The sequence below is a fragment of the Podarcis tiliguerta genome (assembly GCF_965153285.1).
Source record: "Podarcis tiliguerta genome assembly, chromosome: 16".
NCBI lineage: Eukaryota > Metazoa > Chordata > Lepidosauria > Squamata > Lacertidae > Podarcis > Podarcis tiliguerta.
The window spans coordinates 10,907,995-10,935,888 of NC_139549.1; the positions used below are offsets into that span (position 1 = coordinate 10,907,995).

General features: G+C 48.1%; 1 protein-coding gene across 1 annotated transcript; it reads left to right on the forward strand.

The window, feature by feature from the left end:
* Window positions 1-276: 276 nt before the first annotated feature.
* Window positions 277-27,683, forward strand: SYT11 (synaptotagmin 11). Its single transcript, XM_083418587.1, has 4 exons — window positions 277-480; window positions 10,946-11,760; window positions 20,750-20,873; window positions 23,773-27,683. The coding sequence occupies exons 1-4, from the start codon at window positions 447-449 to the stop codon at window positions 24,081-24,083; spliced, it is 1,284 nt and encodes a 427-aa protein (XP_083274713.1). The 5' UTR covers window positions 277-446; the 3' UTR covers window positions 24,084-27,683.
* Window positions 27,684-27,894: the final 211 nt, after the last annotated feature.

Below are 27,894 nucleotides of genomic sequence, written 5' to 3' on the forward strand. Positions count from 1 at the left end.
GGGCTCTCTCTCCGCATTTATGCTGTAAATAACCATCGGTTGCATCTCCCCCGCTACACACCGCTCAGAAACCTCGGGCGGAGGGCGAAGCGGGGCTGCCGGCGGGATACAAACAAGCCCCGCAAGCGACCCGCCCTCCCCGCTAGACAGCAGCCGAGCCGCTCTGCCGAGTCACCGCCGGGCGGGTTCGGCCAGGCGGCGGGGGGCGTGGCTTCCTCGGGCTCGCTCGCTTCGGCCGCCGCTCGGAGAAGGAGGAGGCGTGGCCTCGCCCGGGGATCGTTCGAAGCGGGCGGAGCTAGCGCTGCATCAGGACCAGTCGCCAGCTTCTGCATCCCTCGGAGTCGGGAGCATCCTCAGGGCCGCGGAAGAAGCGCCGCCGCTGCATCCGCTGAAGGGGCCTCCCTGCGCGCACCGGGCCGTCGCCGCCGCTCCATTCGCGCGCCGCCATGGCAGAGATCGCCAGCGTCCGCCCCAGCTTCGGTGAGTGGGGCCCGTGGGAGGCTGCTGCGCAATTCCCTCTCCCGCCCCCGCCCCGTTTCTCTTTGCCTTGGCCGTCCCCTCCTCCACCCGCTCTCCAGCGCAAAACACCGGGCCTCCCTGGGCATCCTGATCTCTCCGCCACCGCCACCCTCGCCGGACCCCGCTCAGGCCGTGCCCGCCACCATAATTCTGCCTTGGCAAGCGTCCCATCTCTACCCCGGCCTCCCCTTCTATCCTTGCTTGTGGCGACTGGCACATCTACAAACACCAGCGCGCTCAGCAGCCGGAGAGGGCCTTGTTTGCGCCGTCGAAGAGGCAGCATCACCACACCAGCGTCACACGACCACCTGGCCTCCATCTCTGGGGTGGTGGTGGGTTTTTTTTTGGGGGGGGTGGTTGACAGCTTCTCCACATCCTTACCAGCACGCACACCATTCAGTCGTGCAAATAACGCGCGGCGTTAGCAGGGCGCACGCTCACGAACCGACCGCCAACGCTGATCCACAGGGGGAAATCTCTCTCTCCTCCTCCCCCACTAGCCCGCTGCAACATTAAGATATTCGGACTGAGTGTGGCTGAGAAAAAAAATGCGTTCAAAGAAGCCCACACGCAGTTTGGGAAAGATCCTTCCCCCCCCCCCCCCCCAATGTTGGGACGGAAACCCTCTTGGACTGCGCGATCCGATCCATGGAAGTCCCGCTGAGTTCATTGCTCCTAAGCGAGGAGGGCTATAGGATTGCAGCCTCGAAGGCCAGATTGCCGGCTTGCTTCCCACGCCTCTTTGGTTCCCATTAATTCCATTTAAATAATAATAATCCTCCAGTCTACACTTCTCTGTCTGGGTTTTGACAGCATTGGCCAACACGCGCACGCGGCCAGCAATGCCCAGCACCACTCAGTATTCCACTTCCCTTCCAAACACACACACACACACACACACACACACACACACACAATATCCCCATCAGCATTTGGGCAGTGTGGAAATCTTCGCATCAGCCACCCTGCGAGGAGGTGGGAGCACATGACAGCTCCCAAATCCGGGGCCAGGTCTCTTCCGGGCTTTCCAATCCCCAGTGCCATCACCATTCGTCTTCGCGTGCTCTTCCCCGTCTCTCCCTTCCCGTCTCTCCCACCTCCCCGCCCCCACTCTCTCCTTGCACGGGCGTGCCTGGCCTTGGGAGCGGACTGGGTCAGTGCCAGGGGCAGATCCGAGCCCTCTGAAGAGATGCTTAGAGGGACACATGTGGGGTGGGTGGGGAGGCGGCAAGGCGTTGCCCTCTGGCCTGATCTCCTCCTGGGGGGGGGGGCTGGAGGTGGGTGGAAGGGAAGGAGAGAGCAGGTGCACATTGTGGTGGCTAGGAGGAGGAGGGCAGGATGACGTGATGTCTATTCCGGGCCAGGCAGCGCCCCAGCCCCCAGATAGCTTGGAGGGGAGGGTGGGCAAGAAAACAGCCTTTGTTCAATGCACCCCCTTTTTGCAGAGGTTGTGGAGCAAGCAAAATATGGAGTTTCCTCACCCCCCAAATTCACTCAAGTCGTTGCTTGCAAACCACACAGACCCTAGCCTGATGGCCTGTAACCTGGCCCAGCCATCCCATGTAATTGCACCCCATCCATTGAGGGTTTGCTGAGAGACACCAAATCACTTCCTAACCCTAGCAGCTGCCCCCACCTCCATTGTTGAGACTCCCTGGGGTGTTCCCTCTGGGAGAAGTTTGAGGCCTCTCATCTATGCCAGGGATCATGATGTCTTCTCATTCATCCAACAGTGGCTTTTTAAACTGCCTCTCGGCATCTGTCTGCTCCAATCCATGCAATAAGGAGCCACAGGGACTATCAGCGTGGCCTCTAGGCAGCTCCTCTTTGCCAGGTTGCAGCAAAGTTTCTGGCAGGAGCATGAATATAAAAGCAAGAAGGGGGAGGGAAATAAAGCTATTCATCCCCCCCCAAAAAAATATACTGAAATGCAAATAGAATAGGATCCTCGGGCGTATTTGCGGACCTTTGGTTTGTATTAAAAATCTACCTGTGTGCCATTCAGTGAAAAGTCTCAGCTTATTTCATGTTCTAATTCTAGTGTGCACAATGTAATGCTGAACACATCTGCTGTCACACAATGGCAATTCTGAGAGAGAGGATCAAGGTTGCCTGGGTTTGTTAGGCCAGTGTGGAATGTTTTATGTTAATTAAAGCCCTCTGGTTTATTTATGTTTTTATCACCAAAAGTGCAGCCTTTTATTGTCCTCTGGGGTGGAAGGCTGTGTTGTGCTACGGCCCCCAAAGCTAACTAAGGATGCAGAAGTGATAGCATCCTCTCTGCCCGGTTAAGTCACGTGAACGACAACGACAACAACAAAAATCACAGGGTCTTAAATTCTGGATTTAGTTCTTCCAGAATAAATATAAGCACCTGGCTCTGGTTACTTGCAGTTACTAATGTAGAACGTGGTCTCCACCTCTTGTAAAAGTGTGCATTGTGATAGCAGAGAGGCAACCCCAGTTGTTAATGACGGAATGGCTGAAGTGGATTGAAAGAGAAGCAAGCTGGATTAGACAGATGTTATTATGTGTCCCCAATTAGAGTGTGCATACGTCACTGAGGATATTGTTGAGGAGTTTAAAAACGCATATGGGGGATTATTATTGTTATTATGGGAGTTGTGAAATGCGGATGGCTTTGGAGGTTGGCACTTTAGTATCCAGCCTCCTTTTTTTTGCAGATGTTTACAGTGCAGGTATATTCAATATTTCTGTTGCACACCCCATCATTTTAATTCATTGCTGCAGGAGTGACAGGTGCCCTGCAATATTGTTTCACAGGAACATAGGAAGCTAACTTGTACAGAGTCACACCATTTGTCCATCGATCTCAGTACTGTCAACACTGACTGGCAGCGGCTCTCCAGGGTTTCAGGCATGGGGACAATTCTCAGGCCGACCTGGAGATGCTGAGGATTATACCTAGGACCTTCTGCTTCCATGCAGGTGCTCTACCCCTGACCTATGGTCCTTTCCCTGTTCATACAGCTAGCAAACACATATACTATCAGGCACATGCACATACATGCACACACACAAGGAAATATAGGCTTCACTCATATTTCTTATTAGCTGGGAGTAAGTCCCACTGAACTCAGCAGGAAGTTCTTCTGAGTAGGCATGTGCAAGATTGCACATAGCCACTGAATCTCAGAAAACCGGTATTGCTTCTGACAGCCTTCTCCTCCCTGGGGCCCTTCAAATATTGTTGGACTTCAGTTCCCATTAGCTCCAGCCAGCATGGCCCAGTGGTCAGGGATGATGGAAGCTGGAGTCCAGCAACATCTGGAGGGTCCCAGGGGAAGACTGGTGTCTGTTATGGTGGAATTACAACACTAGACAACTGCATACTTCCAACATTTCTCTGATAAAAATAGGGATGGTTTCCCCAGCCACTCTGGGCAGCTTCCAACATATATTAAAACATAATAAACCATTAGACATTTTAAAATTTCCCTATACTGTACAAGGCTGCTTTCAGATGTCTTCTAAAGGTTGTATAGTTACTTATCTCCTTGGCTCAGGGGGTAACATTAAGTCCACACTCTCCAACATTTTTCCAATGAAAACAGGGACATCCTGAGGAAAAGCAAAACATTCCAGGATCATATCAGAAACCAGGACAGCTTCTGTAAATCCAGGACTGTTCCTGGAAAATAGAGACACCTAGAGGGTCTGCAGTTTTAGCTGCTCCTTGTTCCACAGGCTAATATGTTTGCCTTACAGCCAGGAGGCCTTAAAAAAAATTTAAAAAGGGTCATGTGCATGGTTTGATTACGTATACAGAAGGTGCAAACAAATGCTGCTGCCCAATCCTACTCAGCCACCAAAATCTATCCCCAATAGCAGTTCTGAAAAGATGCTCAGGCTTTGGCCAGTTTTCAAAAGAAGGGAACTGCATAGGTCAGTGGTGGAGCACCTGTTTTGAAGGTTCCAGACTCATTCCTCAACATTTCCAGTTAGGGCTGGGAATTGTCCGCTAATGAAAATTCTGAAGAGCTGTTGCCAGTTAGTGCTAGACAGCTCAGAGCCAAGATGGACCAATAGTCTGACAATATTGGCAGAATGCATTCCAACAGGCCTTATATATCAGGGACAGCCCATAATTTCTGGTAACTGTCTAATAATAATGATGATGATGATGATGATGATGCTGTCCTTATTTTGCATTTTGGGGGAAATACTGGGTTTCTAGAAGTTTTATCTCTGATTGTCCAGGATGGTGAGGCACAGATGTGTTTTAATTCTAATGTTCATGCACGGAGACAAAATGTCAGCAACTGTAGCTGCCCACCCAGATAGTGAAGGCTGCTGAATGTGTTGCAATTGCAGCTGTTCTGTGCAAAGTACAACCAGATCCATTGTGAAGCTAAGTATTGCGTTTAAGCTTTCTTAAGTGTGCCGGGTTGGGTTGGGGTTTTTGTGTGTGTGTGTGTGTGTGTGGAAACAAAATGCAAATTGTTATGATAAAAGCAGCGAAGAGACTTCAAGAAGATGCAGTTTGGGAGTGTGTATGCGGGGGGAGAAGCGGTGTCAGGGAGCGAGAGATACGCTGAGAATAGGGGGGTGATAACAAAATCACATAGAATTATAGAATGCACACAAGATCGTTCATGTTTCCATCTGCGACGTGTTGCCGTAAGGGCTGCATGGGTTTGTTCAAGTGAATGTGATATTAGGGAGCTTCTGGGTTTTTGTGAGCACCGTTCTTGAATGCAGATTTGTGTGAGTGAGTGTGCTTGCTTGTTTGTTTGCTTGTTTGTTTGCTTGCTCGCTTAATGTAATTATATCCCGCCTTTCTCCCAAGCTGGGATTCAAGAAGGCTTACAAAATCTTGAAAATGTCATTATAAAATACAAAGCAATGAAAATTAGTTAGAAACAATAAATTAAAATGCAATATAAAACGCGTTTAGAGCCAATGTTAAAACGCCGATTGCCCAATGCTCATCATCATCTGCACTTGGGTTGTCAGAACCGGGAGGTCTTAGCTTGCCAGCAGAAAGATAACAAGGAGTGAGCCAGCCTATCCTTTCTTGGGAGGGAATTCTACAATATGGGTGCAGACACAGAAAAGTCTCTGTCTCGTGTCACCACCATGTTGATGGGAACTGTGAGGTGCTCACCAGAGAACCTTAGCACCCAGGCAGGTTCATACAGGGCGATACTGTCCTTCGGGTAACCTGGGCCCAAGCCATATATATATATATATATATATATATATATATATATATATATATACACATATGCACTTGCATACACATTATTTATCATCATTCCCTCTATTGCCAATATCCAGGCTGTGAGTGCCTATTCTTCATGTAGCCAAAATGGCACTACCCATGCAAAAGAGAGCAGTATCTACATCTCAAAGTCTGCAAAAGTTCATTCTTGAGGGTTATGAACTATTGAGGAACCTGAAAAATTTCCTGTCATGCATGCTTTGATCTGACGTTATAAATACGGTTGCCTGCATCCATCTGTCTTGAGATATAATGGAGTGTGCCTCCGGGGGTGAAGTCGAACTTCTGCATTAGCAGACCTCCCCGGGGTGCAAACCTGGGCAGTGTGTATGGAGCTCCTGGGCTGCCCAAACAACAAAACCCCCCTCTCTGCCTTGCTGATGTGGTCCAAAGGAAAGCAGAGCAAGACGTTTGGCACCAGCTTGGGTGCAGGAGTTGCCAGAAGAGGAGTTTGGATTTGATATCCCGCTTTATCACTACCCAAAGGAGTCTCAAAGCAGCTAACATTCCCTTTTCCCTTCCTCCCCCACAACAAACACTCTGTGAGGTGAGTGGGGCTGAGAGACTTCAGAGAAGTGTGACTGGCCCAAGGTCACCCAGCAGCTGCATGTGGAGGAGCGGGGAATCGAACCCAGTTCACCAGATTACGAGTCCACCGCTCTAACCACTACACCACACTGGCTGGTGAGAGCTGAGTGCAGGGTAGGAGGCGAACAAGGCGCCATCCAACCGTCTTAGGGACTTCAGTCCCAATTTGTGTATGATTTACTCCCTAGCCTTTTCTCTGCCCGGAGATATCCCAAAAGAAAGCGGAGGTAGAGGTTTCCTTCTCCTAGATCATGGGTAGGCAAACTAAGGCCCAGGGCCCGAATCCAGCCCAATCGCCTTCTAAATCTGGCCCGTGGACGGTCCAGGAATCAGTGTGTTTTTACATGAGTAGAATGTGTGCTTTTATTTAAAATGCGTCTCTGGGTTATTTGTGCGGCATAGGAATATGTTATAATTTTTTTCCTTCCAAAATATAGTCCGGCCCCCCACAAGGTCTGAGGGACAGTGGATTGGCCCCCTGCTGAAAAAGTTTGCTGACCCCAGTCCTAGATGGGCTACCTTCCCAGGTGGACGAGCCTCATCTGCCCCTCTCAATCCACAAGAGACTGTCTTCACATGCAGGAAAAGCCCCTAACTCACCGAGGGCTTGTGACCCATCGGCTACCTTCATCTGGTTTAGCTGGCCGGTTGAAGCCCATCCCAAGGTGTGGCTGCTGTCACATGCTGATAGCTTCTGGGAGCCACAGGTGAGAGCTGAGTGCAGGGTAGGGACCAAAGGTGGACAAGCTAGTCCAGAAAGAGCACAGCATGTCCCCCAACAGAGGCACTACCCCTCCCCTAACTCCCCGTAAATAGTTATAAATCGCAATTTGCAATTAGTAACAATGGCGAAACTACGCATAGCTCAACGATGGAAAAATAAAAAAACCCCAATACCCATAAACTGGCTGAGGAAAGCACGTGGATTATAAGACTAGCATACGAAAGGAACGTGGCATATAATCATTACAAAAATAAGTTCATTGAGAAATGGGCCTTATTCATTCAATTCTGGAATGACAAAGTAAGAGATGAATTACCTCCTTATAATTTATTCACATTAGTTTAATACTCTGTGTCTTTATGCAATAAGGAAAATGGAAGTAGAAATATTAAACTCCCACATCTGCATTATATGCCAGGACATAGGCAATGCTGCAACTAAATCTAACAGTCTTAAGGAAAGCATGTAGCAATAAGTCTATTTGCATATGAAATGCCTTCTAAATGAAACATGACTTTTTAGCATATATGAAAAACTATAGAGTGATTTCTGCACAGATTTACAAACACAGTGTGACTAATAACTGTGCAGCAGCCATTAAGTATATTCTTGCCACTTTGGAACGACAGTGTTTGCTTCGGACTCTGTTTTCCATGTTTCCTTTATTTTTTTAAAAAAACTGATTATGCAAAGCCTGAAATTTAGCAATTCAAGGTTTCAGGTGAGGGCATCTCCCAACCCAACCTAGAGGTGCCAGGATCAATCCCGGGGACCCTTCCGCATACACAGCTTATGTTCTGCCACTGAGCTACAGCCCTTCCAGTGGCGACCCCTGTTCTAGGGGGATAAAGTGTCCCCTAATTATTTTTCAGCTGCCTGCTGCCTACTCTTAATGATTTTGGCTTTGTTTTAGAAGGGGGTGTCCTCTTGCACCAGGGTGTATTTTCTGGAATTTCTACCCCCCCCCGGCCCTTGCAAATTAGGGTAATTCGCACAGGGATTTTTTTGCACGCCTTAGAGAGTGAACTAATTTAGCATATTCAACATACTTTAGTAAATAGTTGGGGGGGGGGGAGGCTTGGAAACTGCTAAGCTTGCCTAATATATTCACAGCTGGCTCCTGTTCGTTGTTACTGATGAATTTATTAAAAGCCTGGGGCGAGGGGGTGGGCAGGAATCGGAGGGAAATGAAAGCACTGGGGAAAAGAATTCCAAATCATTTCCACAGGAAAAATAAATAAATCACACCCCGCATCAGTTCCAGGCTTGCTTTGCCGTGCCTTGCAATAACCGGGCCTTTCTGTTCTCTCCAACAAACAAGAGGCACTGAGTTAATCTGGGTGATGTCATCAGCACAGCTGAGGTCACCCTTTTGTGTGTTATGACTTGAACATTAAATTCCATGGTTACCTTCTCATAGCTAGAGGCATGGAGAGCAGTATGACACCCCCTACTCACACATACTAAATCCCACCAGTGCATATATTTGTGTGTGTGTGTGTGTGTATTCTGCACTCATAATAAGGCTCTGTACACACTGTTCTTTAAAGCACATTAGAATCATAGAATCGCAGAGTTGGAAGAGACCCCAAGAGTTATCTGGCCCATCAGTCAGTGCATGTTTATTGATGGCAAAGAGGGAGCATAATTTCTGCATAATTCTCTACATAAACAATAAAAATGGTTGATATGGGGTTTAACAATCAATAATGGCGCTGTGGGTTAAACCACACAGCTTAGGACTTGCTGATCAGAAGGTCGGCGGTTTGAATCCCCGCGAAGGGGTGAGCTCCCGTTGCTCGGTCCCTGCTCCTGCCAACCTAGTGGTTCAAAAGCACATCAAAGCGCAAGTAGATAAATAGGTACCGCTCCGGCGGGAAGGTAAACGGTGTTTCCGTGCACTGCTCTGGTTCGCCAGAAGCGGCTTAGTCATGCTGCCCACATGACCTGGAAGCTGTACGCCGGCTCCCTCGGCCAATAAAGCGAGATGAGCGCCACAACCCCAGAGTTGGCCACGACTGGACCTAATGGTCAGGGGTCCCTTTACCTTTACCTATGCTAATGAAGTGTTCTTAAAATATGTGCATCTAGTCCGACCCCTGCAAGGCAGGAATCTTTTGTGGAGCTCGAACCCACAACCCTGAGATTAAAAATCTCATGCTCTCCGATTGAGCTATCCCCGGAACATTATTTCCCTCAAAGAATTCTGGGCTCTGCAGTTTACTACAATTCCCAGAAACCCTTATCAAACTACACATAGTGTGCAGAATGCTTGGCGGAAGTAAAGCATGCTTTGAATAGGCTTTGAAGGCATAAGTGTGTACTCAGCTTTAAAAGATATATTAAGAGTCCTGTGGTACTTGAAAGGCTTACAGAGGTCCATGCAGAGCTTGTCTGAGGCCTAGGGCATGTGGACCTGGCTGCATACCCTCCAACATTTATCCAATGAAAATAGGGACATCCTATTCCATCATCATCAAAATAATCATTTTACTATTTATACTCCCCCCCCCCCTCATTTGACTGGGTTGCCCCAGCTACTCTGGGTAGCTTTGAACATATACAAAAAAATACTAAAACATTAAACATTTAAGAACTTCCCTATACAGAGCTGCCTTCAGATAACTCCATACCCTCCGACATTTCTCCATTGAAAACACAGACGTCCTAAGGAAAAGTGGGACATTCCGGGATAAAATCACAAACCAGGACGGCTTCAGCAAATCTGGGTCTGTCCCTGGAAAACAGGGACACTTGATGGGGCTGTGTTTTGCCCCCTGCAGGGGCTTGCAGTCTCACCCACATCAAACCTTTTAAAGACCATTTTGTCCCTCAAAGAATTTTGGGCGCTGTAGTTTAGCCCTCACAGAGTTCCCAGCAACCCTTAACTAACTGCAGCGCCCAGAATTCTTTGAGGGAAAGAATGTGCCATGTCTTTAAAGGCTGAATACATGCCATACATTTAGAGCACACGGCTCTCCCAAAAGAATCCTGGGAACTGTAGTTCGTTATGGATGCTGGGAACTGTCATTCTGTGAAGGCTAAACTACAATTCCCAGGATTCTTGGGGGGAAGGCATGTGATTTAAATGTAAGGGGTGTACGTAGCCTTTAAAACCTGGGGGCAAGGACTGTCTTATGACTAGTAATTGTGAGGTGCCCCAGGGAGACTTTCCTCATCTGGAGCTCAGGATAAATAAAGAGCAGCTGGCTGAATAGATTATCCATCCCAGTGGTCCCCAAAGGGGGCGCTGGGATTACCTAGGGCAGCCCTAAGAGGCGAATGGGCAGCAAGGGGGTGCTGGAGGTGTAAATGACTACCAGACTTTGAAAAGCCGGTATCTGTGGATCAAGTTCATCAGTTTTGTTGAATTAATTAACCTAAATAGTTTTAATTGGATTTTGAATAAATGTGCAATTAATTGTTACTGTTCTCAATGTTATGGCGATATTATCTTCCTTAGCAAGTCATGCAAAGTGGTGTTCTGAATGATGCTTTTTTGACATATTGTCCAAATCCAGTTTCAAATCTATGTCATGATGCTGGTTTTGTAATTTTAGGCTTGACAATATATCGCAAATCAGGGTGGGGAAGGGTGCTGTGTAAAAAACCACGATGTGGGGAAAACTGTGAAGCCAGCCAATGCCTTTACATAGCTCAGTCCTTATTTCAGGCATTGTGATATATCCGTATATCGCGGTGGTTAGCTGGTGAGATATCGCAGTGTTGAAAACCAGAAGTCACCCAGCCCTAGTGGGGGATGAGTTTATGGAAACCAAGGAGCCAATGGCTCAAAAAAGTTTGGGAACCACTGATTTATCCACTCTCCCTTCCCCATTCCTCTCCACCTCACTCTTCCCCACCCACAGATGTCTCCCCGATTGTGGCGGGCCTGATTGGCGCCACCGTCTTAGTGGTGTCCGTCTCCATGACGGTCTTCGTGTGGACCTGCTGCCACCAGCACGCGGAAAAGAAGCACAAGACCCCGCCTTACAAGTTCATCCACATGCTGAAAGGCATCAGCATCTACCCAGAGACCCTGACCAACAAGAAGAAAATCATACGGATCCGGCGAGACAAGACGGGAGCTGCCATGAAAGACGGAAGAGGCAACCTTCTGGTGGACGCAGCAGAAGCTGGCCTGGTGGGCTCTGACAGGCTCTCCAGCGCAGCTCCTTGTGTCAACCAGCTCCCGATCAAAGTCGATTATGGGGACGAGTTGAGCCCGGACCAGAGCTTGACTCCGGCGGGCAGCAAGCCTTCCTCTCCCTCTTCCCCAGAAGAAGAGGTCACTCTGGGGACGCTGACCTTCTCCGTGGACTACAACTTCCCCAAGAAAGCTCTGGTCGTGACCATCCAAGAAGCCCGCGGGTTGCCGGTCATGGACGAGCAAAACCAAGGCTCTGACCCCTACATCAAGATGACCATCCTGCCCGACAAGAGGCACCGGGTCAAGACGCGCGTCCTCCGCAAGACGCTGGACCCCGTCTTCGACGAGACCTTCACCTTCTACGGGATCCCCTACAGCCAGCTCCAGGACCTGGTCCTCCACTTCCTGGTGCTGAGCTTCGACCGCTTCTCTCGAGACGACGTCATCGGGGAGGTGATGGTGCCGCTCGCCGGGGTGGACCCAAGCACAGGGAAGGTCCAGCTCACCAGGGAGATCATCAAAAGGAATATACAGGTAGGGGACTTGGGACCCGGGGGTTTCACTAGGGGGACTGTCCAAGTTCCTTTTCCTTCTACAAGACCTTTAGAGACCCTAGGCTTTTGATTTTGGCACCCCCATATATATCAAATTCAAAATATAAACAATAACAAACTAGAAAATGGTTTTTCAAAAAGAAACCTACAGTAAGATGGAAAATAACATTTTTTTTGCATGCTTTCACCTTATTTATTTATTTATATTTCTCCTCATTTTTCTAATTGCAAAGTCTTTGATCAGATCCTTATGTAACGCATCTGCTTCTACACTTAGTAGAGATAAGGCATCTTGCCTGCCTTGTTGCATAGTTGTTCTGTTGGGGTTTCTTAAATATACATCAACTGAGAAAATGGACGCCCAGCCGAATCGTCTGTAATATTTGTATGTAATTTCTTCATTTATTGCGGGAGCCTTTTTCGCGGAACCTGGTTCAGCTGCACTGTAGTAAATCTGGCCGTGGAAAATTTATGTGGTGCCCTCCTTCCCTTGATGCCCTAAGCACGCGCTTATGTTGCTCCATGCCCTGTCCTCGCCATTGGTGTCCAGGCGATTGGGATGGGGGTGAGGGGGCTGTGAACCATCAGTAGGGGTTGTACCTGCTGGTAGGACCCACAAGACAGGTGTGCTGATGCAAGAGCCAAGGGAACCTGGTCTGTGACATGGACCAGGACTGCCCCTCTCAAGTCCAGCACCCTGTTCTAGCAGCAAAAAACCAGATACCTTAATGCAATGTTGTTGGACTACAGCTCCCATCATCTCTAGCCAGCAGGACCAGTGGTCAGGGATGGTGGGAATTACATAGTCCAACAGCAGCAGGAAGCCCAGGTTCAAGAAACACTACCCTAAAGGGAAGGAAACCCAAAAGCAGGGTCTGAGCGCAGCAGCAACTCTCCCCACCTGGGACTATTAAGTAGTAGACTGCCACCAACAGTGCAGGGAGCAGCCAGCCATCATGGCTAGGAACCAGTGATAGCCTGATCCGTAGTGAATCTTTCATTTATTTTATTTCACAAATTTTATATACTGCTTGATTGTAAAAAAACAAACACCCAGCAACCTCAAAGTGGTTCACAAAACGAATAAAACAATGAAATCACTAGTAAAATACAGTCATATTTACACAGCGTAGTTATACAGTAAAATACAATTTAAAGTATTCAATAATAATTAAAACCAACAATAAGCTAAAAAGCAGATTAAAACACATGTTGACATTTTATGTGCCGATAGACTTTGCCTAAACAAATGAATGTTTTTAGCAGGTGCTGAAATGAGTGCAGCAAAGGCGCCTCTCAACAGGCAAGGACTTCCAAAGTATGGATGTAGCCCCATTAAAAAAGATGGATTTTCTTACAAATGCAGACCAAGTAATATGTGGCAGCTTCAACAGCGCTGGTTATTATACCCACCAGCCGCTTTATACAAAAGCATCAGAGTGTCACTTGATAGGATAAAATGCAACACGTAAAAACGATCTGAAACCAGAAAAAAAATAAAAGAATAGAACCAGGAACGATACAAAATGCATTAAGATGCTCACCCAGTAACATATTAATAAGGAGAAGTCCTAGCCACCCCCAACTGAAAGATGAGCACCAGTGCATGAGGCAACATTAAATAACCAAAGGTCGGAGTAAACAAAAGGTATCAGCCTGGCTCCCAGGGGTCGACAGGGATGGCGCCAGGCATGTCTCCCCGGGGAAAGCATCCCACAGACTTGTCTCATCCTCTCTGAAAGCCCTCCAAGCTGGTGGCCATCGCTGCCTCGTGTGGACGTGAATTCCATTGTGTCATTTTGTGCTGTTGGGGAACAAGTATCACCGCATTTTTCGCTCCATAAGACGCACCAGACCATAAGACGCACCTAGTTTTTGGAGGAGGAAAACAAGAAAAAAAATATTCTGAATCTCAGAAGCCAGAACAACAAGAGGGATTGCTGTGCAGTGAAAGCAGCGATCCCTCTTGCTGTTCTGGCTTCTGGGATAGCTGCGCAGCCTGCATTTGCTCCATAAGACGCACACACATTTCCCCTTACTTTTTAGGAGGGAAAAAGTGAGTCTTATAGAGCAAAAAATACGGTAACTGTGCACCTCTGGGAATTGGAGACAAGGCAAAGGTTCACCACAGCAGCAACTGGGGCTGTTCTCAGGAGATCCAAAGAGAGCTCTTGTCCGAGCACAGGCCTTTTCTGCCTGGTCCAGAAGGACTGTTTCATATTTTCCTAACTGCAGATTCCTTGCATTCCGCTGAAACTCCTGGGTTCTGCATGAGAGGATGCATCTCAAGCTCAGAACGGTGCGATTCCAGTTTTCTGGGCATGTCTCTTCCTCCTCCTCTTTAGAAGTGGAGGAACATCTGTTCTGTAACCTGGGATTTTGCAAGGCATTGTTCCAGCCAGCGGAAGCGGCAGACTCCCCGGGAGCGCGAGCAATAATGCAAACAAGCGCAGAGCTGGCAAGGACAGTAATCAGACCAAGGATTGGGGTCAGCCGCCTTCAAAGTGGTAGCTGGAAAGCAGCCAGATCAGCACTATGGAGGAGGGCGCTTTGGGAAACTGGGCTACATTACGACAGATAAACAGGATGTGGATTTTTGCTCAGGCAATACACAATCTAATGTGTTTTTTCTCTGTGTGTGTGCTTAGATCCCAAACAAACGTAACAGGCAGATTTTTTTGGGGGTGGGGGGGATAGCACAGTGGCAGGGAAACTGTCCCGGGTTCAATGCCAGCATCTGCAGATAGAGCTGGGAGAGATTCTGCATTTGAAATCCTGGACAGTTCTTGCAGGTCAGTGCAGGTGATACTGAACTAGATGGGCTAATGTTCTGACTCCGCAAAAGATAGTTTCCTCTGGTTCAGTGGTCTGCTGCAGTGATGGGAAGCCTGTGGCCCTTTAGATGCTGTGTGTGACACTGTGGCCCGCTTTATCACTACCTGAAGGAGTCTCAAAGCGGCTAACAATCTCCTTTCCCTTCCTCCCCCACAACAAACACTCTGTGAGGTGAGTGGGGCTGAGAGACTTCAGAGAAGTGTGACTGGCCCAAGGTCACCCAGCAGCTGCTTGTGGAGGAGCGGAGACGCGAACCTGGTTCCCCAGATTACGAGACTACCGCTCTTAACCACTACACCACACTGGCTCCACACTGCTGTTGGACTCCAACTCTTAGCAGCCCTTGCAAGAGGGGCCAATGTGGAGAAACCCAAGGGCCAGTTGGAGAGGTCTAGAGGGCCACACCAGAGATTCTTCATATCTGGCACGAATGAAAGCTCCTCTGGCAGCTCTTAGGCTTCCGCTTTAAGTTGTCTAGACGTTTCTTTAATTAGGCAGGATGGGTGGCTTTCAAATAAATACATAAATCCTGCTTCAATGGGATGACACACCTCTCTGCACAATTAGAGGGGGGGAAATAAAATCTTTGGGCTCATAAACCAGCTGCTGGGTCTTGCTGTCAGGTTTTCTGGACAGTTAAACTTCCCTTGCTTCTGTCTGGCTTCCAAGTTGCAACTATTGCCCCGTTTTAGCTGGTCTAAGGATCTGTGATGGGGAGGGGGTCCCCCTCCCCTCGAGCGAAGTCAGAAAGCAATTGACACTGGAACAGAAAGCGACTGGCATGCAGTTATTCCTGCGGCTGAGAACTGGAAATGTTGCCACGTCTTGCTTGTGGGCTTCCCATAATGGGTATCTGATTCGCCACTGGGAAAACATGATGCTGGACTAGAGACGGGCCAGCGGGCTGTTCTTAAGATGCAGAGAGGGATGAGAAAGTGAGTTACAGGCAAGCAGTTAGGAGTTGCCTCTTTCAGGACCAGGGACAGCTCCTTGAGACAACAGGAAGCCAATCCAATGAAGGCTCCCTTTTTCTGCCTTCCCCCTTCCGATGTTTTTGGACAATAGTTCCCATCAGCCCCAGCCAGCATGACCAGTGATTAGGACTCCCACCCTACAAATGAAGTTGCAAGGAATTTAAACTGATGCCTTTGCAAACTACAGTCATACCTCAGGTTACAGACGCTTCAGGTTGTCTTTTTTTGGGTTACGGACCACCGTAACCCGGAAGTACCGGAATGGGTTACTTCCGGGTTTCGGCGGTCGCACATGCACAGAAGCACTAAATCGCGCTTCGCGCATGCGCAGAAGCACTGGATCGCAACCTGAGCATGCACATACGCACCGCTGCAGGTTGTGAATGCTGTGGGTTGCGAACGTGCATCCGCACAGATCACGTTCGCAACCCGAGTGTCCGCTTTACAGTGGTACCTCGCAAGACGAATGCCTCGCAAGACAAAAAAGTTTTTCGTTTTTTTAGTTGCTTCGCAAGGCGAATTTCCCTATGGGCTTGCTTCGCAAGACGAAAACGTCTTGCGCCTTTTTTTAAAAACCGTCAATGCATTCCTATGGGAAACTGTCAATGCATTCCCTATGGGAAACTGCCAATGCATTCCTATGGGAAACCGTCAATGCACTCCTATGGGAAACCGTCAATGCATTCCTATGGGAAACCGTCAATGCATTCCTATGGGAAACCATCAATGCACAGTGGTGCTTCGCAAGACGAAAAAATTCACAAGACGAAAAAACTCGCAGAACAGATTAATTTCGTCTTGCGAGGCACCACTGTACTTTGCTGGTAGGGGCGGCGGGGAAGGTTTTCACTATCAGAGTCAAAAGAGGTGGGGGTGGGAAATCTGTGTGGCTCTCCATGTCCCATCAGCCTCAGCCACCACAGCCAACAGTTCAGAGATCCTGGGGACTGGAGTCCAGCAACACCTGGAGAGCCACAGCTTCCACACTCCTCTCCTAGACACATGTCCCAGCCAGTCAGGGATCACACATTAAATGCACTTACAAAGCAGGGATGAGGAGCTCATGGCCTATATTGTTGGACTATGTCTCTCACCAGCCCCTAGCCAGCATGGGTCTGTAGCTCAGTGGTAGAGCAACTGTCACAAGGTCCCAGGTTCTGTCCCCAGCATCTCCAGGTAGGGCTGGGAATGCCCCCCTCCCCGCCTGAAACTCTGGAGAGCTGCTGCCAATCAGTGTGGACAGTACTGAGCTGGGTGGACCCCATGGTCTGACTCAGTGAAAAGCAGCTTCCTATGTTTCCAAGAGTCCCAAAAGGTGGGCAGAGAGGCTTGGAAGGCCCTTGACCTTAGGGCATGTGTGTGTGTGTAGGAAGAGACTTCAATGGGAGAAGAGGAGGGAGAGGAAAATATGGCGAGGAAAACTGGTAATGGGAGGAGGAGGGGAGTACAGCCTGTGGCAGTGGTCATTTCAGACACTTGTGAAGACAGAAGGAGAAAGTGTGACAAAGAGAGAGAGAGAGAAAAGGGGGTGACAGAAGGAGAGGGAGAAGCGATGGCCCCATTCATTTTCAGCTCTGGCGCCACTAAACACCAGCCATGCTTACGCTAGAGCAACTTCCAAGGCCCCCTTCCTAGGGTTGCCATACGTCTAGACCAGGGGTCTGCAACCTTTAAGACAAAAAGAGCCACTTGGACCTGTTTCCGAAGGGAAAAAAACTGGGAGCCAGCCGCAAAACCATTGCGACATTTAAAACAAATATATCTCCGGAGCCGCGATCTGACAGTGGGCGGGAAGGTAACGTCGGGACGGTGCGTGACTAACCCACGCACCGCCCCCATGCGACGTCACAGCCAGTACAACGCCCGCCACAGTGGGGAGTGTCGGGACGCACAATGCGCCTCCTCCCCTCGCTAGTATCCGCCCCGGAGCCACGGCAAAGGTGTAAAAGAGCCACATGTGGCTCCGGAGCCGCAGGTTGCAGACCCGTGGTCTAGACATACCCAGAATACTGTAGTCAGAAGCAGTGTCTGGGCAGAAATCTGCAAAATGCCTGGGGAAATCTGGACGTATTACAACCCATGTCAGCAGTGTCGCTTTTGCCAATTTCCCTAAAAAAATAGCTCAAATTCAACTTTGGTCGCCCCCCCCTCGCAAAAAATAATAATAATGTAGCTCTGCAAGGGGAATAATAATAATAATAATAATTTTTATTTATACCCCGCCCTCCCCAGCCAAGGCCGGGCTCAGAGCAGCTTACAAGCAATAATAAAAACAAGTTGAATGATTACAACTTAAAAACAAAATTAAAATACAACATTAAAATATTGAAACATTAAAATATTAAAATGTAGCCTCATCGCAGGAGGAGAAGGAAAAGAAAAAAGAAAGAGAGGGAGGGAATCAAATAGGGAGCTTCATATGAAATCTCAGTGCCCATAATAAACTACAGTTCCCATGATTCCTTTTTTTTTTTTTTTTTTGCAGGGAGGGAGTCATAACTGTTAAGATGGTGTAAGAGCTCTTTAAACATACAGTGGTACCTCAGGTTACATACACTTCAGGTTACAGATGCTTCAGGTTACAGACTCCGCTAACCCAGAAATAGTACCTTGGGTTAAGAACTTTGCTTCAGGATGAGAACAGAAATCGTGCTCCGGCGGCGCGGCAGCAGCAGGAGGCCCCATTAGCTAAAGTGGTGCTTCAGGTTAAGAACAGTTTCAGGTTAAGAACAGACCTCCAGAATGAATTAAGTACTTAACCCGGGGTACCACTGTATAGTGCAGATGGGGCCCTAGTTTCCAATCCCAATGTGCAAACCAGACTTTGCTGGTTCAGATGCCTCAAAGCAGGAAAGCCTGGGCAGGGGGAATCACTGTGGATGAGGGGAGGAGAGAGGGTCTGTCTCACGTCTGGTGCAACATCCGAACCAGCCTCATGCATGTTTCCTGACAGTGCCCCTACAGTGAAATGGAGCAGGGCCAGCCAGCGTGAGGCCTTACAGACATTGCTGGACTCCAACGCCCACTAGCCTTGATCACAGTCATGGCTCCCCACCCCAATGAATCCTGGGAGCTGTAGTTTGTTAAGGGCACTGAGAGTCATTATGAGACTCCCCCATTCACCTCGCAGAGCTACAATTCCCCAGGAAGAGGGATTGGTTGCTAAACCATACTGGGAACAGCAGCTCTGTGAGGGGAGTAGGGGCATTTCCTAACAAATCTCAATGCCCACAACAAACTACAATTCCCAGGGTTCTTTGGGGGAAGAAGCCACGACTACGTAAATAAGCAGAAGAGTGCTTTAAATATACAGTGGTACCTCAGGTTACAGACGCTTCAGGTTACAGACGCTTCAGGTTACAGACTCCGCTAACCCAGAAATAGTACCTCAGGTTAAGAACTTTGCTTCAGGATGAGAACAGGATGCGGTGGCAGCGGGAGGCCCCATTAGTTAAAGTGGTACCTCAGGTTAAGAACAGTTTCCGGTTAAGAACGGACCTCCAGAACGAATTAAGTTCTTAAACCGAGGTACTACTGTATGGTGCAGATGGCGAAGAGTCGGTTGGCCCGAACTGTGCACTTTCCACTTGTGATTCTGGGAGGAAAGGAAAGGAGGAGGAATGGCTTTAGACAAACCTTAACTCAATAGTCCCGGGCAGTTCCCAAAATGCCGAATCTAGGACACGACGGCCATGGCAACCCGGCCTGCTATTCACAGCCTTAACAACGGCTTTTTTAAAACACTTGGCAAGGCTCTGCTTTATTTCCACTGTATTAACTCCCTTTCAACACAGCCATGTCTTTCCTTTAAAAAAGAAGGAGAAATGACCTACTCACTACGGACAAGTCATCTAACACTGGAAAGCATTTAAGGCCACAGCGGAAGCACGGAGGATGTAAACAAGAAAACGCCACACCCTCCCAGATTGCAGAGTTCGCTGGCGATTTCGAACCTGCTTTTTAAGGTGGTGGTGGTGGGGAAGTTGCTCTTTCCTAGGAGGTCAGGATTCTGGTCCCCTTCAAAGGTGGGCCATAGGAAGCTGCCTTAGACAGAGTCCATCTAGACCCCGCGGGGGGTTACCCGCACTGACTGGCAGCAGCGGGTCTCCACGGCTGCAGGTGACAGGTCTCTCCCAGCCCTACCTGAAGGAGTGAACCTAGGAAGTTCTTCGCGTCAAGCAGGTGCTCTCCCACTGACCTACAGCCCTTCCTCTAAGAAATACAAGATTCTAGTCCTCATTGTTCTGCACAAAGAGCTGATTTTAAATAGGAACATGGGAAGCAGTCTTATACAGTAGTACTTTGAGTTAAGAACTTAATTCGTTCCGGAGGTCCGTTCTCAACCTGAAACTGTTCTTAACCTGAGGCACCACTTTAGCTAATGGGGCCTCCCGCCGCCACTGCACGATTTCTGTTCTCATCCTGAAGCAAAGTTCTTAACCTGATGTACTATTTCTGGGTTAGCGGAGTCTGTAACCTGAAGCATCTGTAACCTGAGGTACCACTGTACAATGCGTAAAACAAATGAGCACATGCGTTCAAACGAAAAAGACAAAGACAACCCTGGTCTCACAGGTTCATACTTTTGAACTCCCTGCTGATTGACATAAAGGCATGCGCCTTCACTACAGCGGTACCTCGGGTTACATACGTTTCAGGTTACAGACTCCGCTAACCCAGAAATAGTACCTCGGATTAAGAACTTTGCTTCAGGAGGAGAACAGAAATTGTGCAGCAGTGGTGCGGCGGCAGCGGGAGGCCCCATTAGCTAAAGTGGTGCTTCAGGTTAAGTACAGTTTCAGGTTAAGAATGGACCTCCAGAACGAATTAAGTTCTTAATCCAAGGTACCACTGTATATCAAGTTAGGTCAAGGGTCCCCCTAGCTCGGCGTTACCTATATTGACCGGAAGCTATCTTGTACTGTGTCATGCCATTGTTCTGTATAATAATAATAATAATAATAATAATTAATAACAACAACTGCTGTAGAAACAGGTTGTTGGACTAGATGGGCCTTCTTATGTTCTCCTTCCCCACTGGCTTCCTTCAGCTGACCCTTTCTAGATGATTATTTGCAGAAGCGGATGGGTGGACCTGAGGGTGGCCAGGGCTCTTTGGGGTCTGTTGTTCTGAGGGTGTGCGACCTTATCTCTTTCCAGAAATGCGTCAGCAGAGGGGAGCTGCAGGTTTCCTTGTCTTACCATCCTGTCGCCCAGAGGATGACTGTGGTGGTTTTGAAGGCGAGACATCTGCCCAAGATGGACATCACCGGCCTCTCAGGTAGAAGCTATTTACTCCACCTCAACTCCATGTTTTCCTTGTGTGCCCCTTTGAACGCTCTTTGGTTCGTGTTACTTTTTAGTGAGGGATGGATCTGTTCATTTTGGTTCCTCTCGGTCTCTCATTTTTTCACCTAACCTTAAATCCAGGTTCCCTGCATTTCTGCAGTGATTTGCTTTTTATAAGTGAAAACCTGTCAGCATTCTACTGCAATTCCCCCCCCCCCAATAAACCCAGTTTTGTTTGCAGTTTTGCCTAATAGATGCATTTTGCAAAGCAATTTCCCCACTTTTGTGTGCAATTTTATGCACACCTGGTACGTGCATTTTCGTACACATTGTTGGAGAACACACAGTGCTGCAAAATTTTGAGAAGTACAAAGGATGGCTGTGCTTCAATTCACGTAGTTTCAGAGAACGCAGATTTTTTAGGTCCGCCTTTAAATGCAAACTGAGTTTCTCCCTCCCTCCCATTTGCAATCTGAGCCAGTTTATGAATCCTGTGCATCCTTGGAGAGATCGGAAGGCAGCCATCCCTTTCTCCCAATGTTTGCCCCAAATCTGCTTTCCTGCAACTGAAGCCCACTAGATCTAGTCCTGGCCAGGACAGCAGCAAAGAACATCTCTTTACCCTCTTCTATGTGGCAGCCCAAAAAGATGGCACTGTGAAGTGCCCTAAGCATTAAAAAAAACCACACCCCAACATCTCCAGGGTGTTTGAAATGTAAAGCCCCGAAGAAACAACTTGCTCCTTCGTTTGATGTTCATACCTTTCGAGGACAAATTCCAGCTAGGCAAAGAGCACTCGAGGAAGGTGCGGAGCAGGGCTGGTGAGGGGCGTGGCCTGGGAAGAGGGGGCGTGGTCTGAAGAGACTCCAGAGGGCTGGATAGCATGGCATAGTTGGCATTTCTCCATCCCTGACTTGCGCAGACCAGGATCGCAACGTTCAGTGTCTTTGCTTTATTTTTCAGTTACCTCCCTCAACGCGAACTCTGGTTCACGAACCCCTAACAGAATGTCAGGGAGGAAAACGTTCTCCTCTTGAGATAGCGACCTTATGTTTAGGAGATTGGGGTTATGGTTTGGCTTGCCTCATCTTGAGCTGCTTGCTTTTCAGGGTCCCCACCCACGCCCTAGAAACTCTGCCATCATACAAATTCCTAGAAGAGGAGAGGTCTTAGCCATGGGCTAAACAGAACATCCATGTGGATTGGCAGTATATCTCTGAATACTAGTTGTTAGGGGCACATCATGGGAGAGATTCTGTTGCCCTTCAGGCCCAGGTTCTGAGCTTCCTGGAGACATCTGGCCAGGCTAAATGGACCTTTGGTCTGTTTCTTATGTTTTTACCTTCAGCCCCATTCCAGGACTTGGGAACATACGAGAGAAGCCAGGGATTGGGGAAGACTGTGGCCTTCCTGATTGATGGTGGACTACAACTCCCATCAGCCCCTAGCCAGCATGACCAAAGGCCAAGGATGATGGGAGTTGGAGTCCCGTCTGGAGGGACACACGTTCCTCCAGGAATCCGCCTTATACTGAATCAGATCCTTGGTCTGGCTGAAATCTGAGCATTGTCTACAATCATAGAAACATTGATTCACAGAAGCATAGAGTTGGAAGGGAGCATCCATGGCAGATGGCCATCCAACTTCTGCTTAAAAACATCTCTGCAGAGTCTCAGGCTGCTCTCTCCAGGTCTTTCTCATCCCTACCTGGGTTTGCAAGGGTTTGGGCTTGAATAATAATAATTTTAATAATAATCATTTATTATTTGTACCCCGCCCATCTGGGTGGGTTTACCTAACCACTCTGGGCGGCTTCCAACAAAGATTAAAAATACATTAAAATGTCACACATTGAAAACTTCCCTGAACAGGGCTGCCTTCAGATGTCTTCTAAATGTCAGGTAGTTGTTTATCTCTTTGATGTCTGGTGGGAGGGCGTTCCACAGGGCGGGCGCCACTACCGAGAAGGCCCTCTGCTTGGTTCCCTGTAACTTGGCTTCTCGCAGTGAGGGAACCACCAGAAGGCCCTTGGTGCTGGACCTCAGTGTCCGGGCTGAACGATGGGGTGGAGACGCTCCTTCAGGTATACAGGTATATTGAATGACCCTTGGGGTCCCTTTCAACTCTACAATTCTATTATTCTGATGTGTTCAGGGCAGCTGTTTACCAGCTCCATCTGGTATGCCGGCTGAGACCCTACAACTTTTAGAAGACACCTAAAGGCAGTCCTGTATTGGGATTTTTTTTAATGGTTAGAGTTTTATTATGTTTTATATATGTTGGAGGGACGTGGGTGGCACTGTGGGTTAAACCACAGAGCCTAGGACTTGTCAATCAGAAGGTCGGTGGTTCAAATCCCCGCGACGGGGTGAGCTCCCGTTGCTCGGTCCCTGCTCCTGCCAACCTAGCAGTTCGAAAGCACGTCAAAGTGCAAGTAGATAAATAGGTACCACTCTGGTGGGAAGGTAAACGGTGTTTCCGTGCGCTGCTCTGGTTCGCCAGAAGCAGCTTAGTCATGCTGGCCACTTGACCCGGAAGCTGTACGCCGGCTCCCGCGGCCAATAAAGCGAGATGAATGCCGCAACCCCAGAGTCGGTCAAGACTGGACCTAATGGTCAGGGGTTCCTTTACCTTATATATGTTGGAAGCCAGGGGCAACCCAACCACTCTGGGCAGGATATAAATAATAAAAAAATTATTATCATCATCATTATTCCTTTACTTTCTTCATAAACATGGTGAGCCAATCCCACTCCAATTAGGGTGAGGGGGGTCCCTGCTCATTCTGCTGAGGGGGCAGTTCCCAGAGTTCTGTCCCCCAAAATCCCGCTCGGGTGGTACCGCCAGTTATTGGCCTGTGTTATTGTCTGGCTCCTGTCCCTTCTTTCCGGCAGACCCCTACGTCAAGGTGAACGTGTACTACGGCAGAAAGCGCATAGCCAAAAAGAAAACTCATGTCAAGAAGTGCACTTTGAACCCCGTCTTCAACGAATCCTTCATCTACGACATCCCCGTGGATCTCCTCCCGGACGTCAGCATCGAATTCCTGGTCATCGACTTCGACCGCACCACGAAAAACGAAGTGGTGGGCCGGCTGATCCTGGGAGCGCACAGCGTCACGGCGGGCGGCGTGGAACACTGGCGGGAAGTGTGCGAGAGCCCCAGGAAGCAGATCGCCAAATGGCACAGCTTGAGCGAATACTAGCAGGGTGAGCGGGGGGGCACCGGGCGCTTGCACCAGACGCCCCTGCGCAAACAGACACTTGGCCTTTCATTTCCTCCTCCTCCTCCTCCTCTTCCTCCCGCCTTCCGTCTTAGTCGTAGAAACTTAAAGGTTTCCGTACGAAGCAGCTGATCGGTTCTCTCTAGTGATGTTTAACTTTTGCAGGGCACACTAAAAGTTCTTAAAAAAAGAAAAAGGGGAAAAAAGGAACTTACAAAAAGTTAAAAAAAATAAAACCTAACAAAAAAAAGAGCATTAATTTTAATAAATACCACAAAACATATATATATATATAAATATATATAATAAAATAAAAAGGTGTAACCGCACTGTTGCATGCCGAATACAAAAGTTAAAAAAAAAACCACAAAAAAATAATAATATAACTTTACCAATATCAAAAGTACAGTTTTTAATACGATTTATCTGTCACTATGAAAGTCGTGTTTTGTGCTGAACTGTATTTGTTGGTAACTCACCTCAATTGGCCTATTCAGCTTCTCTCCCAACTTATTCTTTTTTAAAATAATAATAATAATAATATTGGATTCTGGTGTTGAATCGCTGGTTCTTTGTTGACATCGTCTGCCCACCCCCTTCCTGTTGATTCTTTGCAATTCTTTGTGACTTGGGTGATCTAATGCTGTTGGTGTACCTGCAATGGTTTGGGGGAATCTGTCTTGGATCAGAGAGATCTCAGAGTGGATGGAAATGGTTCCTGTGAATTATAACTGCTGCTGAAAGCAATTCCCTCCCTGTAAAACAGGATCCTGGAATAATTCATTTGTCCTCGTTGTCCAGAACACTGCAAGGTGCTCTCTACTCCATCCACTTCCAAAGCAGCCTCTTTAAAAAAAAAAGACTTCATTTGGAGTTGGACCAGGAGGCATCCTCTTAATCTTTCAAGCCAAGCCTCTACCATGACTGGAGAGCAGGCCTCTTAGGTGTTGCTCATCTCAAGCAGGAAAGTGCCCCATGAGCTGTGCCACCTGAAGCAGTGGTGCAGGCTACTGATGTAGCAGACCCGGCCCTGCCAATAGGCGACTAGACAGGGTTGCATGTGCATTGATCCTAATGCCTACAAGGGTGGCAAGCAGGTAACTCTCACAAAGATCCCACCACCCATGTTTATTTACTATTACTGTTGTCATTAATTAGAGCCTGGTCGGCTTCCCATGCATGCTTCACAGCTAGATCAGCCGACAGAAATAAATAGCCACTGGAGATCTATATCTAAGCAAGGATTTTCCAGCTCCACAACCTCCCCTTGCAACATTCTGGGCACCTGAAATGCCTCACCAACATTTATTGGTGACGGAGTGCGCAAGCTTTCAAGCTGACATGGAAGCCAACCCCAGACAGGGCAAGATCGTGTGCTGAAGAGCTCTGCGTCACCCAGAAGTCTGCAACTTCCACATCAACAGATAGCGCTGAAAGAAAAGTCAATCTCCCCTACCCAGCCTCCTTTCCCAGGACCAACCCGTAAGCCATTTGGGAAGCAAGGCAGATCCAAGTTAAGGGGGAAGGCACGTGGGAAATGGGTGTTTCAGTATTCACCAAGTCACATCCATGCACTTAACTCATCCTGTGCCCTGTATGCTGTAAATACTGTATCATACTTTAAAACAAAAACTAGGAGAAATCGTTTCAGTGGTGGGGAGGCACCTTGGCCGCAGAGAGGTGAACTGTCTCAGCACAGTCCCGTGGGAGGTAGCTCTATTTCACTCGGAGGAGACCCATTGAAATTTAGGGGCCTAAGGGAGTTCTGTCCATCAGTTTCAATGGGTCTGCTCCGTGGAGCTCTAACATGGGATGCAACTTTGGGGGAGAAGGAAGACTACTGGAAACCCAGCCCTTGCCTCCCTAAAAGCCCTTGGGGGTTAAGTTTCCTTCCATGCTTGCTCTAGTTCAGGCACCCCCAAACTCCGGCCCTCCAGCTGTTTTAGACTACAACTCCCATCATCCCTGGCTAACAGGACCGGTGGTCAGGGATGATGGGAGTTGTAGTCCCAAAGCAGCTGGAGGGCCGAGTTTGCCTATGCCTGCTCTAGTTTCTCAGTCCAGAAACGGAGTCACATACAAACCTCCACCCCCATCCAGGAGAGCTAGAGGGATCAATTCCCAGGACGCACCAGCTCACCCCCATTTCCACCTCCTGTCAAACCAGGTAGATCTCTCGTCGATTTGCAGTCGGTTGCCAAGAGCTTCTCACTTAGCTAATAGCATAAACTTCACCCCTCAGAAATAGAGCCCTGGAGGGGGTGCTGTTGTCTCCAACTATGTGCTACTCAGAGTAGACCCACTGAAATTAATGAACCTGCTTTAATGAGTCTAGCATTTTTTGTCAGTGGGCCCTGGGTCCAGTACTGACCACAAATTCAAAGACTGAGCACCTTATTGTTTAATTTTGGGGTGGAGGGGGTACGCCTGCCAGCCTAGGCAACTATTTTTTTGGGGGGGGGGTTTATCAGGGTTCCAGTAGATCAGCCTTCCTCATGCTGGCTGGGGTTGATGGGAGCTGCAGTCCGAAACATCCAGAAGGCACCAGGTTGAGGAAGGCTGCAGGAGAGTGTTGCTGGACTACAACTCCCATCATGCCCAGCCAGCTTAGCCATTGGTTAGGGATGCGGCACACAGTAGTGACGAATGCTGATCCTACAAGCCCGAAGCCTACCAACGCCTGCCCTAAAGGACGTGTTGCAAGGTAAGCTATGAAGCACTGCTGTAAAATGGGTGGGTGGCCTCAATACCCGCAAGTCCCGTCTGTCCCAAGTGCCATGGCTCAATGACCGGGGGTGATGGGAATTGTAGTACAGCAACACTTAAGAGGGTTTCCCCCAGCCCAGGAGTAAGATTTATTGAGAGACAGACACTCAAAGGCCAGGTTGGTGCCGAATTTGGAATTCAAACTGATCATTCTGACGCTTAATCCTTACATCACCCCCCTTCCTCCTCAACCCAATTTTGACCCCAATTACCGATAGATTAGGGCTCATCTTAAATTATCAATCTTAATTATCCCCGCTTTTTTTTAAAAAAAACACTTTTCAATGCAAATAAAACCCATCTTTCTTAAGCCTAAATCATCTCTCCTTCCTCCAGCTGTAAAGAGGGGAAAAAATGAAGTTGTTGTCAAGGAAATGTGCTCAGGGTTAAAATAGATTTAGGCTTATTGGGCAGATGTGAAGAGATCCATTACTCCTCAGGAATAATGGGGAAATAAAGAGGGTCAGATAACAGTCGGGTTTGGGGTTTGTTTGTTTTTATTAAAAAATGTATTGACAGCTGCCTCACTGTAATATCTCCCAAATGTGGGTCATTTTCGGTTGGGATTTTTTTTTTTTCCTTTTCACCTCGTGTCTATTGTAAAATTAAAAAGAAAAAAAAAATAACTTGGACAAGTTACAACTTGGTGTCAAAACAAAACAAAAAAAAGTAAGAAAAAAAATAATAACTTGAACCGTTGTACAACTGCATAATGCTGTAATGCTAACCTAACAAATATGTAATGCTACCTGTAATGTCAAAATTGTTTTAACGCACATTGAGCGTTCAAATAAAGATGGAGTCACTTTAACTTTACTTACTGATCGCAAAAATAATTATTTTGAGGTTGCTGGAGCCACACACTTTCATCAGCAGAGGGTCCCACTGCTCAGTGGTAGAGCGATCTCCTTTTGAAAGGATCCCACATGGCAGAGAGGAAGTGAGGGCACGGAGGGGGAAGAATGTGGCTTCTTGTTCTTGTTTAGTCGTTTAGTCGTGTCCGACTCTTCGTGACCCCATGGACCAG